This window comes from Canis lupus, chromosome 20, assembly GCF_011100685.1.
Source record: "Canis lupus familiaris isolate Mischka breed German Shepherd chromosome 20, alternate assembly UU_Cfam_GSD_1.0, whole genome shotgun sequence".
Taxonomy (NCBI): Eukaryota; Metazoa; Chordata; class Mammalia; order Carnivora; family Canidae; genus Canis; species Canis lupus.
In genome coordinates, this window is record NC_049241.1 from 56,801,072 (window position 1) to 56,820,466 (window position 19,395).

At 44.3% G+C, this 19,395-nt stretch overlaps 1 protein-coding gene across 1 annotated transcript; it reads right to left on the reverse strand.

The window, feature by feature from the left end:
• Positions 1-5,380: 5,380 nt before the first annotated feature.
• Positions 5,381-18,528, reverse strand: ZNF556 (zinc finger protein 556). Its single transcript, XM_038567880.1, is given in 8 exon segments — positions 5,381-7,354; positions 7,356-7,416; positions 7,419-7,690; positions 7,692-7,743; positions 7,746-8,443; positions 8,862-9,045; positions 9,481-9,607; positions 18,391-18,528. Coding segments are annotated over 8 exon segments (1,515 nt in total). The 5' UTR covers positions 18,394-18,528; the 3' UTR covers positions 5,381-7,236.
• Between the last annotated feature and the right edge of the window lie 867 nt (positions 18,529-19,395).

The window sequence follows — 19,395 nt, forward strand, 5'->3', positions numbered from 1 at the left end:
TAAAGTTCCCTATGATCTCCAGGATAAAAAGAGATGGTAGGAACTGTAAAAACTAGTTGGCCAAAAGTACACTCCAACTGGTTCTAGTGTGGTGATGGAATGGAGCAGATATGTCAATACCCAGTCCTGGTCAAATGGCAGGTTTGTTAGCAAAATAAATGTTTTAATCTGTAGGTTTTGAAGTGATACTATGCAGCAGCAGATAACAAATACTCTAGCATAAGAAGACAGGCCCTTTCCTCCATTCCAGAGGAGACTATTATTGTATGAAGCATGAATTTGGTTGTTAAATTGAGATACTTTTATATATTTTTTAATTGTGGTAAAATACAAAATATAAAGTTTACTATCTTAACCATTTTAAAGGGTGCAGTTCAGGGTCACCAAGTATATTCACATTGTTGTGCAGCTATCAGCACCATCCAGAACTGTTTTCATGTTGCAAAACTGAGACTCAACCTATTTAACAAGAACTCCCCATTCCCCTCATCATGACCTGGCCTCTGGCAACCACCATGTATCAGTCTTTTGGTAACTGTCTTATTTCATTTAGCATAATGTTTTCAAGGCTTATTCATTTTGTAGTATGTGTTAGAATTTCCTTCCTTAAGGCTGAATAATATCCCATTGTATATATACACCACATTTCATTTATCCATCCATCCATCGATGGACATCTGGGTTGCTTCCACCCTTTAGCTATTATGAATAATGCTTCTACGAGCATGGATGTACTAATATCTAGTCCCTGCTTTCAATTTTTGGGGGTATATACTCAGAAGTACAACTGCTGGATCACACAGTAATTCAATTTTTAATATTTTTAAGACAGCCATACTATTTTCTTTTTTTTCAGCCATACTATTTTCATTAGCAATTCCACATTACATTCCTACACCCAGTACACAAGACTTCCCATTTCTCCACATCTTCACTTGTTATTTTCTGAGTTGTTTTTTTTTTTTAAAGTAGCCATCCTAATGGGTGTTAGGTGGTTGAGACTGTTGTACTTTTAGTTACCTGAAACTTTTCTCCATCAAAAAAATGAAGAGACCACCAACAGAATGAGAGAAAATAATTGCAAAGTCATGTATCTGATAAAGAACCCACACACAACTCAATAGCAAAACAAACAACCTAATTCAAAAACAGAGAGAAGAATTGAACAGACCCTGTTTCCAATGAAGAAATGGCCAACATTACCTTATTACACACAGCATGCAAAACATAGAGACAAAGAACTGCTCTCATCACAGTAAATGCAGGAGACTCACAGACACTCCTGTGTGAACACAACTCCGCCACACGGACAATGCCAGCCAAGTCCCATGTGGCCCCCAGACAGACACAATCACCTAGACTTTGAAACCTGGAATAAAGCTTCACACACTCTGACTGACCTCCAAGAGACACCAACAAAGCCCAGCCTCTGCACTCTTCTTCCACTTTCTTTTTCCCTTTAGAACCGGGCAGCCCGGGTGGCTCAGCGGTTTAACACCGCCTTTGGCCGCGATTCGATTCGATTCGATTCTTTTCAATTCGATTTGATTCGATTCTTTTCGATTTGATTCTTTTCAATTCCATTCGATTCGCTTCGATTCTTTCCGATTCAATTTGATTCGATTCCTTTCGATTTGATTCGATTCGATTCTTTTCGTTTCGATTCGATTCAAATCGTTTCGATTCAATTCGATTCAATTTGATTCTATTCTTTTCGGCAGGGCCTGATCCCGGAGACCCAGGTTCGAGTTCCATGTCGGGCTCCCTGCATGGAGCCCGCTTCTCCCTCTCTCTCTGCCTGTGTCTCTGCCTCTCTGTGTCTCTCATGAATAAATAATAAATAAAATCTTAAAAAAAAAAGAACCTATCACCATCCGATACACCTTGTACTTTGATGAGGTGTCCTTAAGAATTTCAGCTGCAGGGGGTGGCTCAGCGGTTTAGCACCTGCCTTTGGTCCAGGGCGTGATCCTGGATTCCTGGGATCGAGTCCGCGTCAGGCTCCCGGCATGGAGCCTGCTTCTGTCTCTGTCTCTCTGTGTCTATCCTGAATAAATAAATAAAATCTTTAAAAAAAAAAAAAAAGAATTTCAGCTGCAGGTAGGAAGAGATACTCCCTCTGTCCTGATCACTGGTCAACCAACAGCACCCAGGCCACAGCCTAAATGCTTACTGAAAGGCCAGGTTCACACAGACACACACACCTATACCAACATATTCAGGGGCTCACATCCCTCTGGTCTGCCCAGAGTGAAGGGTTAGGTTCCCCATGCCAAACAGTACAGGGGTCCCGTGGGCTCCCAAGTGAATTCTCGAAGGATACTTCGGCTGACCTGCTGGAAAATGGGCGATCACACCGCAGAACCCGCACTGTGCACAAAGCCCCCCTGCGCCCAGCGCAGCCCCCCGTCTCCATGACCGGCGGCGGGCGATGGTGTCGTCAGCGCCCGGTACCCAAGAGCCGCCAGCCGCCAGGGCCTCGCTGTGCTGTAGGTTTCTGCGGGGAGACGGGTTCTCAGCCCCTGACACCTGGATGGGGGGGGGGGGGGTCCTACTTCGATCCGCCCCCTCCCCGCACCCCTGCTCCGCCCCGGCGCTCCCCGCGGTGCTCCCCTCGGTGTTCGCATCCCCGGGTGGACTCTCGCCGCCGGCCCTGCGGCCTCGCAGGCCCGCGCACTCACCGCATCCCCTGGGAGGAAAGCCAGGACATCCCGTTTCCAGGCTACCTGCGACCACTTATGCGACCGAGGAGCCACCCGGAAGCTGGTAGATAGGCGCGGGGGCGGGACTTCCGGGACGCCTCCTCAGCATCCCGGGCCCACCCAGACGACAACTGCGACTGCGCGTTCTCCCCGAAGCTCCTAGAGAGGAGCGCCCGGCGGCACGAGTCTGGGCCCGCGCACGCCCGCCTCCGCCGTGACTGCGCCCGCGCTGCCTGCCGGGAGCACGCTGGACACCGCACAAACTGCATTTCCACCGTGGGAGCCGCGGGGGCTCAGGGTCGGGAGTGAGCACGGCGTGCGGCGGGAAGGGTTCTGCAGATTCAGCCTGGAGCTGTTGGGGAGCTCGGAGGCGAGAAAGCCCGGGGGTCGACTGCGCGTGCGCGACGCCGCCCAGCTCAGTACGGGAGCGAGGGCGCAGGGGGGGGTGCGCATGCGCATGGCTGTGAGCGTCGCGTCCTGCTGAGCACGTGGCGCACGTGGTAGGGGTCAGGGCTGGGGCGGATGGAAGTCCAAGTTGCCTGGCTGGCAGGTTGCTGAGGTCCCGCGGGAGCCGTCGCCCTCGCCCTGGAGGAAGGATGCGCGTCACCTGTCACACTCTCCTCCGGACTCTCATTGCAGCCGCGTGGAGCTGCTGCGGAGGAATGACAAGCGGAGCGCCTCCGGGGTCCATGGGCAGCGAAGATTTTCTGCGGGGCAGGTCAGAGTTGGCTCCGACCCGGAGAGGTCAGGTGGTCCGCGTGGAGCTGCAGATGGCCGCAGACAGGACCGAATGTGTGTACCCACCACCAAGCCGACTCCCCCCTCCCCCCACTCCCGGGGATCTCCTTGAGAATGCTCTGGAATTGCTTTTACATTGTAAGCCACAGAATTCCCGAGAGTCCAGGAACACAGTGTAAGCCTAGAGACACTCTGCTGGTTCCCTTTCATTTCCTTCAGGTAATGTGACTAAGGTGTGGACAGGTGTGACCCTGGAGTGTTTTCTAACTTCAGATGAGTTACAAGAAAGGCCTGATGGGTCACAGGTCTTTAGGAGGTGGGAAGGACTGTCATTGTTCACCTAAACATCAAGGTGTAGGTGAGTCTAAATTTCCCTTTAGTTCATGTATTTGTTGCCTTGTTTTCTAATAATTCATTTTAAAAAACTGGCCATTGTAAGTATAGTTCTGTGGGTTTTCATAAATTCATACTTGTACTACCATAGTAAAAATACAGAACACTCCATCCCCGCCCCCAGGAAACAACCTCTTAGTGCCCAAATGTCCCCCCACTCTTAACCTTCTGATCTAGTCTTCCTTTTACCTTTACTCTTTCCAGAATATAGTCTTTTGAATACATGTTTAAAATTTAACATTACGTTTTGAAAATTGTGTAATTACAGGCAACCTGCGTAGCTCAGCAGTTAAACATCTGCCTTCTCAGGGTGTGATCCTGGAGTCCTGGGATTGACTACTGCATCCGGCTCCCTGCATGGAGCCTGCTTCTCCCTCTGCTTGTGTCTTTGCCTCTCTCTGGTGTGTCTTATGAAAAAATAAATAAGATCTTAAAAAAAAACCAAAAGCTCTTTAAAAAAAAAGAAAATTGTGTAAATATCCTTGTCCTCTAGAATTGTGAGATTTTCAAATTTCCAACAGTGCCCAGGACAGGCGGTGGCACACATTAGGCCTTCAAAATAGAGAGGCTCCATTATAATTATGCACTATTATCAGGTGCATAAGCTTATGCAGGACCCTGCTTCCATGCCAACTTCTGTCACTTGTACAATTGGAAGGATGTTGGGAGAAGTGATCAAATGAGGTAATAAGGATTATGAAATTACATTAATCTCTGCTGTGCTGTGAAAACAACAATTAACGTGAAAAAACAGATGAAGACTGGACTTTATCTCCCTTTTAATTAAACAAAATACTGTTATATTTTTCTTTCTTAATGTGTATTGGAAGTCTAAGCATGTGCAAAGAATACCTGTAACAAGCAAAATGGAGCCCCAAGATGAGAATACCAAATATATGAGGCCATTTCAAATTATTTCATGAGGATGTTAAATATAAACACCCATACACTGTGCTTCAAATCCATATGAACTCTCTGATCCCAAATACCCATGTCCAGTCTCATAAACATACATGACATGCCTTAAAATTTTTAACCATTGCAAAAAAGTGGCTGAACTATATCTTCACTTTTATGGAAAATAATTACTGATAACGAGTGGAGAATTATTCCTGTATTACCACCCACTATTTACTAACACTTTTGAACACTTCCAGAAAGGATCTAAGGCATATTAGGTAGTGTAAATATACATGAATTGATGATATTCTCATTCACTGAGACCTCTATCCTTTGTTCCTCACCCCTTTTAGCTCCCTTGTCATAGTTTATATTTTACTTCACTCTGCTTTTATATTTTCCAACAAAGTTTAAAATACTTTCTCATCAGAATATTTTATATCATTTGCTAGACTTATTTGCTACCTAATTAAATTGCTAAAACTATTAAAGTTTTTACTATTATGAATAAGAAGTTATGCTGAAACAATTATAACACTATATACAAATAAAATACACTAGTATGAAAACTGCCTAAATTTCTACAAATCTTAAATTCACAGTTACAAGGTTGATTTGACAGCTCAGAGTTGCAATATTTTACTGTATTTTCAGTAAATTAAAGAGATTGACATTTATTAGTATACATTTGAAAACATAGTTAATAAGATTTCTCAGAAACATATAAAGTACATAACTCATATGAAAACAATTAATAGAATATTTTTCAGAAACACAGCATTTGTTCAACCAAAAAACACATTGTATCTAACCACACATGCTCAATCTTAATAATTGAACACACCCTGAGGGATGGTAGTCAGTGCGGAGTAACAGGAAACCCACATAGTCTGCCCAGTATGTCAGTAATGCTTATTTATTTCATAGAAATACTGGTTTGGGGTAGCTGCTCAATGATGCTGGAGGGAAACACAGTCCCATATGTTGTTATTGATGCAACACTGCATCTGTTCTAGTAGAATCAGAAACATAGAAGCATGAGAAATATTAAGAGGATGAGCTGTTCACCATACAAATCAGATGTGATATGAATATCTTACGATCCAGAGAAGAGAGGTCAGAACATATTAGATAAGAGCAACAGCCATGATGTCCTAATCAGTACAGTACAGGGCTTTCAGGAAAATGCAAGCTGTAGACATCTAACCATGGAGGTGCATCCATGATGGGAAAGCTGGTAGGGTGGATGTGAAAGCCTACCCCTCTGACAGAATGGGAGTCATGCAGTTGTTCATTTTAAGGACACTTTTGATCAGCAAGACTAGCAATCAGGAAAATAAGCTGGAGATGGTGCCCACAAAGCCCCTATGCATCTGTCTATCTCCTCACATGGTGGTGGCTCAATAAGCTGAAGATTGTTTCTTCCAAATCTCATGCAAGCTAGGCTCTTACAGAATTCTATCATGGGACCATATAGAGAAGGCATCCTGGGAAATGTAGTTCCTAGCCTTATCTGTGTTGATAGAACACTATCTAACAGAACCATCTCCCCTCTAGATTTCATTGTCTCTCTTCCTTAAAAAAAATTTATTTGAAAAAAAAATTTATTTGAGAGAGAGCACAAGCAAGGGGGAGGGGAAGAGGGAGAGGGAGAAGCTGGCTCCCCACTGAGTAGGGAGCCCCACGTGAGGTTTGGTCCCAGGACCCTGGGATAATGACCTGAGTCCAAGGCAGATGCTTAACTGACTGAGCCACCCAGGTGCCCCTCATTGTCTCCCTTCTTAATTCAAATGTGTTGTCCACTTCCTAACCAGAAGCCAGGACAATACAGCAGCAGATGGAAATAATAGTTTAAATGAAACTATACTCTTTCAAGACCATTGCATACCTATAAATTTTTACCAGCTTACATATTTACAAAATTGCAAGCCAGAAAAATGGAATAATGATCCTCTAGCCAAAAAAAAAAAAAAGGTGTTGAGAATACATACCTTGTGTAAGCAAAGAAGTGCCAACTTTAAAAGTTGTAGGTTCTCTCAGGAAGATAATAAGATGGAATAATATGTAATGGGAAGGTGAAACCCAGTTTGGAACACACTGGGCCCATAAGAAAATCCAAACAAATACCAATGTTACAGTAGCTTAAAGGCCCCATACTTACCGAATAATTTTAAAAACTATATAAAATTAAACCTAATGCATATTTAAAACACATCAAGTCACCCATGGCTGCATCACATTTCAAAATGGAAACAGAAATATCACCTGAATTCATGAATGAAAAAATCCATAATATATCAAAATTCATGTACTATATATAGATATACTTAGAATACTTGAGAATTCTCATCTTGATGTTTAGTTGAAGAGATACAGAAATTCACTTGCTAGCAGTCCACATTAAGGATGAGATACCATCTTTGTAACTTTTATAAGATTTCTCTTTTGGTGTGGATTTTCCATACAGTTTTACACAAATTAATTTGCATCAGGTTTTCTCACATTACTTATAAGTTTTCTTTGGACTATGAGTTCTCACATGACTATGAAAGGATTTGGGACAATTAAAAGTTTTCCCACATTTTTCACATTTATGAGATTTCTCTCTAGTCTGCATCCTTATGGTTTTGGAAGGATGAGGGCCATTTGAAGGCCTTCCTGCACTGCTTACAATTATAGGGTTCTCTCCACCGTGTTTCTTGACATGTTTATGTAAGGATGAGGACCAACCAAATGCTTTCCCACATTTTTCACATTTATAGGGCTTTTCTCTAATCTGCATCCTTACATTTTTGGAAGGATGAGGGCCACCTGAAAGTTTTCCCACATTGCTTACATTTACGGGTTTCTCTCCATTGTGCATTCTGTTATGCTTGTGTAAGGATGAAGACCAACCAAATGCTTTCCCACACGTATCACACTTATAGGGTTTCTCTCCAGTCTGCATTCTTACATTTTTGGAAGGATGAGGACCATCCGAAGGCCTTTCCACATTGCTTGCATTTATAGGTTTTTCTCCAGCGTGCATTCTGACATGTTTGTGTAAGGATGAGGGCCAACCAAATGCTTTCCCACATTTTTCACATTTATAGGGTTTCTCTCCATTGTGAATTCTCACATGTCTCTGAAAGGATGTGAGCCAACAGTAGGCTTTCCCACACTGCTTACATTCATAGGGTTTCTCTCCAGTGTGCATGATCATATGTACTCGAAAAGACTTGGGACAGCTAAAGCCTTTTCCACACTGCTTACATTCATAGGGTTTCCCACCATTATGCATCATCACATGTACTCGAAAGGATTTAGGACAACTGAAGGCTTTCCCACATTGCATACATTCATAAGGTTTCTCTCCAGTGTGACTCCTTATATGTCCAGTGAGGGAATGGGAACGAATAAATGTTTTTCCACAAAGTTTACATGCATAGGGTTTCTCTCCACTGTGAGTTTTCACATGATTCCTTAGGTATGAAGAACAACTGAAGGCTTTCCCACATTCCTCACACTGATATAGCTTGTATCCAGCGTGACTCCTTTTGTGCCTCTTAAGAGATGAACGATGCCTGAAGACTTTTCCACACTGACTGCATTCATACAGTTTTACTCCACTAGGAGTTTTCTTGTACAGCTTAAGGTTTGGAATATGGCTGATGGCTTCTCCACACATATTACCTTTGCTACTTTCACAGAGTCGCTCCACCATATGACTTCTGCTTTGAAAAAAGAAGGTGGGGAGAGCACATTATTAATAGTTTGTGTATTTATGATTTATTAATATTTGTTAATGATTGCTAGGATTACATTTATACCATTTTCTGTATTAATGTGGGGTTTTTTGTCCCGTCAGAATTATTTCAAAGTGGAACAAACTAGCTGCTTTGGGAATGGACTTAAGCACAGCCCATTATTACAACAGCATTTCTCATATAGGGTCCCCTGATAATTGCTTCCCACTGAATTATCTTTCAAATGCTCAATGTCTGAGTCACATGAAGGAAAAAAGGGAGGAATTTGTGAATGAACAAATCTGGAGCTAGGTTTATCAGTTTTTTTGTTTTTGTTTTTTAATTCCATGAAATAGTAAGATTCTCTACTGGGATATTGAATTTTCTCCTAAATGCAACTTACTTCAAGTGTCCCTCCTCATTGTTGTACTTATCTTCAATGCACTGGTCTTCCCAATTTTCTCCAAAAAGGGAGGTCCAGGAATCATTTTTTATGAACCTTGCTATTTTCTGATCATTGGATAATTTTTCTCCAAAACTATCCTGCTGAGAAATAGACCCATTGATTTTCAGTTGAGTCTCATCATCTAAAACAAAACAGTGAATAAATCTTATAAGAAAGGCACATATGAGCAAAGAAATACATTTAGTTTAGCTGTTTCAAAATTTCATTATTTAGAGGCACAGAAGGTCAAAATGAAGGCAATTTAATATGCACAGAAAACAACAAGGTTTCAAACAACAAACTTCTCAATGCCCACAAAGTGACCCATGGATATATACCCAGACTAATGACACTGAAGGACCCTAAGTATTCTAAACAATAAAGTAAAAAACACAGTTTAGTATATAGATTTTTACTGTCACAGAGAAACGTAGACTCTAGATCCATGACAGCTGTGATTTCGCCTGTTTTATTTATGAATGTGTTTTCCTTCTATATTCCAAATCTTGAAATAGGCTTAATGAATAATAAATACTTATTCTCTATATAACTAAATGAAGGATTGATGCCTCCTTACCTATTGAGACAAGGTTCCTGAAGGTTTCCAGCATCACATCTTTGTAGAGCTTCCTCTGAGCAGGTTTCAGCAGAGTCCACTCCTCTCGTGTGAAGTCCACAATCACATCTTCAAAGACCACTGAGTCCTAAAACAAATGACATAATTGTAGGAGAATGAATGACACTGACAACACAGGGAAAGTGGACTCAAGTTCACAGGAAGTTCAAACAAGATTCTTTAGCCTCCCCACATCTAATCTATGTCCACACTCATTCTCTGTATCATAGTCTTAACATATCATTAACACATTGAACTTATTTCTCTCTCCATTTTTACTGTGGCCCTTCCTGTGTGATCCCTGGCTTTGAAAAGTCTAGAATAGTCCAAAACACATTGGAGAAATTAGAGAAGTGCTATACAAATGAAACAAATATATTACTATTTTGTGATGATCAATTCTTTGACAAAAATGATTTTACCTCTTTTCTTATTGCCCACCACATCTCTTAGCACTGCATAAGCCACAAGCTTAAGTATTGATGAGATTCTGATAAATAAAAACACACTGAAGGAGTTTTTCCTTCATTTCTCCTCACCAACAGTGAGAGGCCCAAGGGGGAAACTCAACCAGCAATGTGGGATAGCTGACCCTGTCTTGATGTACTCCATTCAAAATACACAAGTCCAACCGGGCGCATAAAGACATTTTTCTGGAGGCATGCTAATTTTAACTTATATGTGTATTATTATTTTTTAAGATTTTATTTATTCATTCATGAGACAGTGAGAGAGAGAGAGAGAGGCAGAGACACAGGCAGAGGGAGAAGCAGGCTCCATGCAGGGAGCCTGACACGGGACTCGATCCTGGGACTCCAGGACCACACCCTGGGCCAAAGGTAGTGCTAAACCACTGAACCAGGCTGCCCAGAGTATCTTTATTTAATGATGGATACACAGGCGATAAAAGCATGGATATTACTACTACATGATTCAAGATATTGATTGCATCTGGAGAGGAGGGAATCACTCTCAGTGAAGTGTCTGATGTTAAGAACTGTTCTAGGTCTAGGGTTGGATTTTATTTCACAGGTGTTTATTTTTTATTATTTCCATGGACCGTCTAATGTGTCTTATGTACTTTTAGGCATGTGTTATACTTTACGATGAAACTCTATAATCAATTAATACAATTTACCTGAAATAATCTTAAGATGAAAGCAATTTTATAATACTCAACAGAAACATAAAGAATCTCATACCATGGGGGAACTGATGGTAAGATGCATAGCCCAATAAAGGGCATCATTTAAAAAATATTATTCAAAAGAGAACGTACAAATGGAGTGAAGTTGTTTTCTTTTTTTAAAAGATTTTATTTTTTTATTCATGACAGACACACAGAGAGAGAGGCAGAGACACAGGCAGAGGGAGAAGCAGGTTCCCTGCAGGGAGCCCGATGTGGGACTTGATCCCGGGATCCTGGGATCACGCCCTGAGCCAAAGGCAGACGTTCAACTGCTGAGCCACCCTGGTGTCCCAAGTTCATTGTTTTCTACCAAAAAAAGTACAAAACTACGTTCCCATTACCTGACTCCTAGTCAAGATTATACTAGAGATCCAATCTAGTGCCACCTGAAAATAAACAAACATGCAGAATTACAAAAGAATAGGAAGATCATTCTTACCCTTAGCACTAACAAGTATATGCATTGTTAGTTCTTTTGGGCCCCAAAAGAACACAAAGAACCAAAGAGTAAGGTTTTTAGCAAGATTCTAGAATAAAACACAAGATGAAAATAAAACCCATTACCTTTCCATTTAATAACAACACTAGTTGGAAAAATTTTTTAAAGTGAACACACATACAAGAAAGAAAGAAAGAAAGAAAGAAAGAAAGAAAGAAAGAAAGAAAGAAAGAAAGAAAGAAAGAAAGAGAAAGAAGAAAGAAAGAAAGAAAGAAAGAAAGAAAGAAAGAAAGAAAGAAAGAAAGAAAGAAAAAGAAAGAACACGACTGTATGACAATATGCGGTACACTGTGGACCTTTAAAGGAAATTACTTCTAAAACCATCATTTCAAGCCTCTAGAAATAGTCCCCAGGGCATACAGCTGAAGAAACAGGTATTCAAGAAGTTCTATGAGAATTCAGTAAGAAGAGTTAACAGTCTGGTATGTGAACCAAGACCACTCTCTTTCCCTAGACTCCTTTTTTAGACTGCGGCCAAAACTACAGGCTCCTGTCCCTAGTCAGGGAAGGAGGATGTCAGCATTTCTCACCCTGCCCCCGTTAGCTGTTACTGAGTTTAAGCTTCAAGCAAGTGCAGTTGACAGGTGCAGGCTTTCTGCTCCACTAGCTCCTACTTGTGGAATGTGGGCTCTACAGTGGGTACAGGGTTGATGAGAATACTGGGGACCTGATTGCTCTTGTTCTGCCTCATTGGGCAGAGGTTCCACACCCAAGAGAGGCAAGCTGAGAAGACATCAGTCAACTGCCCTTCCTCCACTTACTGCTCAGCTCTTAAAGTGAAGTGTCACTGAGAAATAAGTGTGTCATTGTCCCCATCTCACTGCAGTTCCCTGGCCCAGAGATTTTGACGAGGAAGAAAAGCAGGCTGTAAAACAGGCAGCTCCTAGTCTCTTCTCAAAGAACCCACTTCATTTACAGGAGAAGATGGAGAATCCCAAGCCTAAGGGTGCTCTCCAAAACAGTGCAAGTTGTAGTGAAAAGTCAACAGGGAAGAGATTCAAGATTCAGGTAAAATTGTAGTCCACCACATGGGATCCCTGGGTGGCGCAGCGGTTTGGCGCCTGCCTTTGGCCCAGGGCGCGATCCTGGAGACCCGGGATCGAGTCCCACGTCGGGCTCCCGGTGCATGGAGCCTGCTTCTCCCTCTGCCTACATCTCTGCCTTCTCTCTCTCTCTCTGTGACTATCATAAATAAATAAAAAAAATTTAAAAAAAATTGTAGTCCACCTTGTTTGCAGGGAGAAACAGGGGAAGAGGAAGCTGGGAGGAGCCTTTCAAGGGTCTGAATAATTAACAAACAGTGATCTGTTAAGCTATTCCTTCAAAGGAGTCCAAATTTGACTGGGTTAGTCCATAGGGCAACGTGTGCCCCATGGCATGTTCAAAACAATAAAGCAGTCAGCCTACAATTTAATGGAGCTTAACAGCTTAACAGTGGGAAGAAAAGAAAATCCTGCCAACACTACTGCCATCCCCAGGTGACTGAGGAGGAACATCAGAGGCTTAATTAACACTGAAGGGGCTGGGAGGGGAGTGAAATAGATTTGATTAAAATAATCCAGCCAGTCACCCAGCAAACACAGTCACAGGCCCCAGAGGATAGGGGCTAGTACCCAAAGACACTACAATACATTATCTATAGTGTCCAGTTTCCAACAAGAAATTACAAGGTGTGCCCAAAAAAAAACCTTGTGATCTTTATAGCAAAAAATACACAGGCAACAGAAACTGAGAGCAAACAGATACTGGATTTAACAGAAGAAGGCTTCAAAGTAACTATTATAAATATGTTCAAAGAACTAAAGGCAATCATGATTAAAGATGGAGAGGAATATATGATGACAATGATGCACCAAATAATGTCAATAAAAAGACAGAGATTATTCTAAATGAACCAAATGAAAATCCTGGAGTTGAAAAGCACAATAACTGAAAAAAGTCACTAGAGGGACTTAGCCATAGATTTGAACTTGTAGGAGAAAGAACCACAAAGTATGTTACTCCAGTCACATGAAATGTCCAGAATAAGAAATTCTCAAGAGGCAAAAAGTACACCAATAGTTATTTATGGCCAGGAGCAGGATGGAGGGTGATAGACAAAGGGTATGAGGTTTCCTTGGAGGTGATGAAAATGAACTAAAACCATAAACCTCTGGTGATGGCTACATATATCTGTGAATATGGGGATCCCTGGGTGGCCCAGCGGTTTAGCACATGCCTTTGGCCCAGGGCGTGATCCTGGAGTCCTGGGATCGAGTCCCACGTCAGGCTCCCGGCATGGAGCCTGCTTCTCCCTCTGCCTGTGTGTGTGTGTGTGTCTCATGAATAAATAAAATCTTTTTTAAAGGAAGGAAGGAAGGAAGGAAGGAAGGAAGGAAGGAAGGAAGGAAGGAAGGAAGGAAGGAAGGAAGGAAGGAAGAACTCAATGTCACCAAGATGTCAGCTCCCAAAAAAGAAACTTGTAGCATTAATAAAATTCTAGTAAATTCTCAGATCTTTCTGGGACTTCACAAAAACTTCTCCAAACCCAATAGAAAGACAAATGTAAAAAAAAAAAAGACAAAATGTTCTTAATAACAGAGTAGGGGCTCTCCAAATACATCAAGGAATTTGAAAACACAGTAATCTGGGCAATGTTATTAATATAGGGATAAAAATATAGATTCATGGAAAGGAAAATAATCCTGAAGAGACCTCTATGTATATGGAAATTTGATAAATGACAGAACAAACATTGCAGAGCAAGAGCAGAAATGATGCACGCTTTAATATATGGGGCAGGGAGAAATTGGTATCCAACTGGGAAAAATGTACTGTATTCCCAACTAGTCCATGAACAATAACCACTTTATTCTAGATTTAAATGTGAAAGACAGGGGTGCCTGGGTGATGCAGTTGGTTAAGTGCCCAACTCTTGATTTCAGTACAGGTCATGATCTCAGGGTTGTGAGATCCAGCCAGTGTCAGACTCTGTGGTCAGCAGGGGAGTCTGCTTTAGATTCTCAATATTCCTCTCCCTGTGCCCCTACTTCCTCTCTCTCTCTCTCTCTCTCTCTCTCTTTCTCTTTCTCTCTCTCAAATAAATAGACAAGACTTTTTAAAAAGAGTTAACTTGGGACACGTGGCTGGCTCAGTGGTTGAGTGTCTGCCCTTGGCTCAGGTTGTGATCGCGAAGTCCTGAGATTGAGTCCTGCATCGAGCTTCCTGCATGGAGCCTGCTTCTCCCTCTGCCTGTGTCTCTGCCTCTTCTCTCTCTGTGTCTCTCATGAATAAATAAATAAAATCTTTTTTAAAAAATAAATAAGAAATAAAAAAGATTTCATTCATTTATTTATGAAGATTAAGCAAAGAAGCCAACAGTGGTCATCGATGGACAAGACAGTGGTAAGTTCAGGGAGGGTCATGTCAGGAGACTCTTACAGCTACCTTAGGCTGTAATTCATACCATTTATGAATCTAGGTGGTGAATCCATGGATGTTTACACTGTGATTAGTTTTTTTAATTTTTTTTTAAATTTATGATAGTCACACAGAGAGAGAGAGAGAGAAAGAGAGAGAGGCAGAGACATAGGCAGAGGGAGAAGCAGGCTCCATGCACCGGGAGCCCGACGTGGGATTCGATCCCGGGTCTCCAGGATCGCGCCCTGGGCCAAAGGCAGGCGCCAAACCGCTGTGCCACCCAGGGATCCCACACTGTGATTAGTTTTAAATGTCCAATAAAACTTTATGCACATTCTAAACATGATAGATTTCACCATAAAAGTTAAAGCATTAATCAAGATTGGAAAATAACACTTTCCGAATGTTTGCTTACTGTGTAATATGAAAAAGTCAGTTTTGATGAACAAACCTTGGTAGAAAAAATATTAGATGTAGATTAAGTGCCTAATTAGAGAGATCTGGTTGCATAAACTTGAAAATCAAAGCCCTCTGACATATGAAAAGGTCTGCAGGACTATCAAGAGAACAAATAAGAAAATCATGTTGCCTTGTGTACATCACGTTACCTTTTCCACAACAAAAGAAAAGCTTTTGCACTTTTGTTTCTTTTTATAGAAAGAAACACTGATAAAAACGAACAAGAAAATATTATATTAAAACTGGTTGTCTGAGGGTGGCTGGGGTAGGACTGGCATGGACCAGGATATGCTGGCAGGGAGATATCTTATGTTAGATTTTCAATGTTTCACAGAGTTTTTAAAACTTTGCACACATTATTTACTTTACCTAAAGAGAAATGTATATATTTTGCTTTAAAAAAAGATGGGGATCCCTGGGGGGCGCAGCGGTTTAGCGCCTGCCTTTGGCCCAGGGCGCGATCCTGGAGACCCGGGATCGAATCCCACGTCGGGCTCCCAGTGCATGGAGCCTGCTTCTCCCTCTGCCTGTGTCTCTGCCTCTCTCTCTCTGTGACTATCATAAATAAAAAAAAAAGATGTATATATATTTTTAGAGAGAGACATGTGAGGAGGGGCGGAGGGAGAGAGAGAATCTCAAGTAGACTCCACACTGAGTACAGAGCCCAACACGGGGCTGGATCCTACAACCCGGAGATCATGCCCTGAGCTGCAACGAAGAGTCGGACACTTAACCAACTGCACCACCCAGGTGCCCCTCAAGCTGGGGAGTATTTTCAAAAATGAGTAGGATACTTCACATGTTAGGGGTGTACCTAACCCATTCAAAGCAGTATGATTTTCAAAGATTTGCATTATCCAAAGGTAATTTTCCTCATATTGGTTAAAATAAGAATTATCTTATAGGAATAATACATTTTAAGTTTCATAACTCCATAGAGACAAGCATTGATATTAAAAAAAATTATGGGAAAAGTGAAAAATTAACCTGAGAGCTTAAATACACCCATCTCCTGTCTGGAAGTTCTCTTGTCAAAGAAAGGAAGAAAACTGTTGTATGCTTCCAGAATTCTCTTCTCTGATATTTTATCTCTCAATCCATTTCTACTCACCCAAGAAAATAAAAATCCTACACACTCAAACAGGGAACTGAAAAGGCCAAATGTGTAGGGAGACAAGTTATGCAGCAGCAGCATTTGATATAGAAATCAGAAGGGAAGAAAATCATTTGATGCCATCAGCTCACATAAAGCCACTCACTTGTCCACTGTTTTCTTTTTTTTAAGATTTTATTTATTTATTCATAGAGATGCAGAGAGAGAGAGAGGCAGAGACACAGGCAGAGGGAGAAGCAGGCTCCATGCAGAGAGCCTGACGTGGGACTTGATCCAGGGTCTCCAGATCATACCCCGGGCTGCAGGCGGTGCTAAACTGCTGCGCCACCGGGGCTGCCCTTGTCCACTGTTTTCAAAGAAAACCCACTACGTTCAGAAGGTGACCCACATTCACAGGCGTGCGGTCCAAAGCCTCACTGCAGAAATGCCAGCCTTCTGCTGGTCAGGCCCCAGTGAGGCAGACACAGGGATGAATCCTGGAGCAACACACGCCCTCCCCTCCCTGACTTGCGGTCGGAAACTCTCCCTCCTCAGGCTTCAGTTCTCACCAGCCAGGCAGCTCTTGGCTGGAGTCAGTTAAGGTTCAACCCAAATGAATCCCCATGTTCATTAAGTCTTTCTCTAGGAGACAGACCCCAAAAGAGTCCTCCTCTAAGTCTGACCTTGACAGACTTTCTCAGTTTGCACAAACTACGCCCTGAGTGCACCACCTCTGTGCGTGCCCAACCCAAACCTATTATTTGGAAACAGCCTCAAGGCAGTGGCCAGCATAACCTGAGAAAGGGCATCACCACCCACCTCACACACATTGTAGTGACCTGTAGCTTTTCTAGGCACACGCGCTCCTCCTCCAGATGGTGTGGACCGGCAAGGACACGGGCACAGGATAGAATCTCCAGAAAGAAACCACTTCATGTCCTCCCTGTGCTGTCTCATGGCTGGTCTTACTAAGCTTGGGGTCACTGGGCCCGACCCCTACCCCCACTCCAGGTAGTCAGGACTTAGCATGAATCTCCAAAGTCCAATAATACCGAACAGAATAGAATTATCCACAGTCATAAATTCCCCGTAGCTGACATTCTGGGTGAGTCCTTGTCATCCACCAGTTAATAGGCCAAAGGTTTTGTGTGTGGAAATGCTTCTGCATTTCACAGTCGGAGGGAGGCTTTCTCTATTTCTCTTAGATTCTTTTCCCCAGTAGCATCCTCTAGGCTAAGCCCTGGGATTCCAGTTGTCATCACCAAAAAGAAAACAACAGATGTGACACACTTAGCCACACATGCTCCAGGAGAGAAAAAAGACACAAAAGAATTTTCAGCAAATGCAATGTAAGACTAGGTCTTTTTATCTCCCTGAAGGTGGCTGCTCCCCGGTTTCTTTGCAAAGATATTATCTAGTCTTTCAAAGTCTACTAATTAAACGTATTTTGCATTTACTGAAAAATCCGAGACTCGAATAACCAAATAAATCTTGCTAAGGTGACAAAGCCGGGGAGGGGCAGGGCGAGCGGGAGCACAGGCGCAGATGAGTCAAGGGTCAAGCGCGGCCACCCGCCCACGTGGGACATCCACCCCCCAGCACCTGTTCTCCGAACCGCTCCCGGAACAGCCTCCCGAGGGCGAAGGGCGCTGGCCCCCGGCCCGCTGTGGGTCTCCAGTGCGGTTTGCTTTGCAGGTCGCTGCACAAGCTCACGAGGGGTGGGGAGGAGGGGGCGGGGGGTGTCTGTCCTTCGGGCTTTGCTTCCTTCAGGGAGAACCCAGAGGGCAGGAACAGGCTCCCCCCCCCCCATAGCAGCATCTGCTCGGCTGACAACTAAAGTCCCTCCAGGAAACGAGAGCTGGGGTCGGGTCACTTAGAGATCGAGGACCGGCCAGGGGATCTCTCCGAGCCCAGGGCCCTAAGCAGGTCTCCCCAGGATGCTCCCCACCCCCCGCAAGACTGTCCCCCGGGAGGAGCTGCCCCGGGCCTGACATTCCCCGACCCCCCGGTGGATAGCAGCTGTGCCCATCTGGTCACCCCCGAGAACCCAGACCCACGCGGGGATGGGACAGGACGCGGGGACCCCAGCCACCGCCCCCTCCACCCCGGGGCCAAAGGCGGTAACTTGGGCGGCACTTGGATGGTGAGGGGACCGCGCGGGGGAACCCGGGCCGCGGCCACCACCAGCCGGTACCGGCTTGTTCGAGCCCAGCCCTGACCGCGCGCACTCACCATGGCTCAGGCCCACTCCCGGCTCTCCGGAGTCCTCGCCGCGACTCCGCGGCCCAGCCAGGGGAGGGCGACGCGGGCTCCAGCCACCTGGGGCCGCTACCGCAGGTGCACGCTAGGGCTCCGGCCGGCTGGGAGCCGCGGCCCGGGACTGGGAGCGCCCCGCCCCCGGCCTCTGATTGGACAGCGCTCCGAGCCCCCGGGCCCTGATTGGCTAGCGCCGCAAACCCCGCCCAGCCCCGCTGCCTGGGTGGGCGGCCGCCCCGCCCCCTCGGCGCAGCTGGGGCGCACGTGGCTGCCTCCTCCCCGCGGGTCACACCCGGGACGCTGTGTCCAAGCGAGACTCGCCCTCGTTCCCCGGGAGGACCTCGGCGTCTGCCCGCAGCTCCGCGGCTCGCTCCGTCTCCAGACTGTCTCCCCACGGAGCAACGCGTCTTGGTCGGGAGGAGGGGGCTGCCCGGGATGGCTGCGCCTGGACGAGCCGGGACGGGACGGGAGGGCCCGGTGGGGGGACGGCAGGCTCACCCCGGCTCCGTGCTCTTGTGGAACACAGACTTTCACCGTGACTTCACCACGCGCCGTGCAGGGGCTGGATACGGTTTGCTGTTTGGCCGTTTACACGGTTGAGTCCTCGTCTATGCTTCCCCACCCGACTCATCCGCGGCTCTGGATCAGGAAAGGCCAACGCGCTCCGGATGCTCCGGGATGCTTGAACCCCGCAGCTTGAACCTGGCCACGGGGCTCTCTCAGAACCACCACAAATTACCAGATGTGTTTATTCAAATTCTCAGATTCACATTTTACACTAAAAGGAAATTAATTGCAGATCCATTTTTTTTTAGTATATCCCTAGAGACTTTGAAATGTGAACAGCCGTGATGATGTCCCTCAGGCCACTTAGTCGATGGAAAACACCAAAAGCTTATCTAAATTTGGAATGGACCCAGAAATTTAATATGCTTAACAGATTGACTCAAAATGCCTAGTTCCTTTAATATGCTTCTGTTT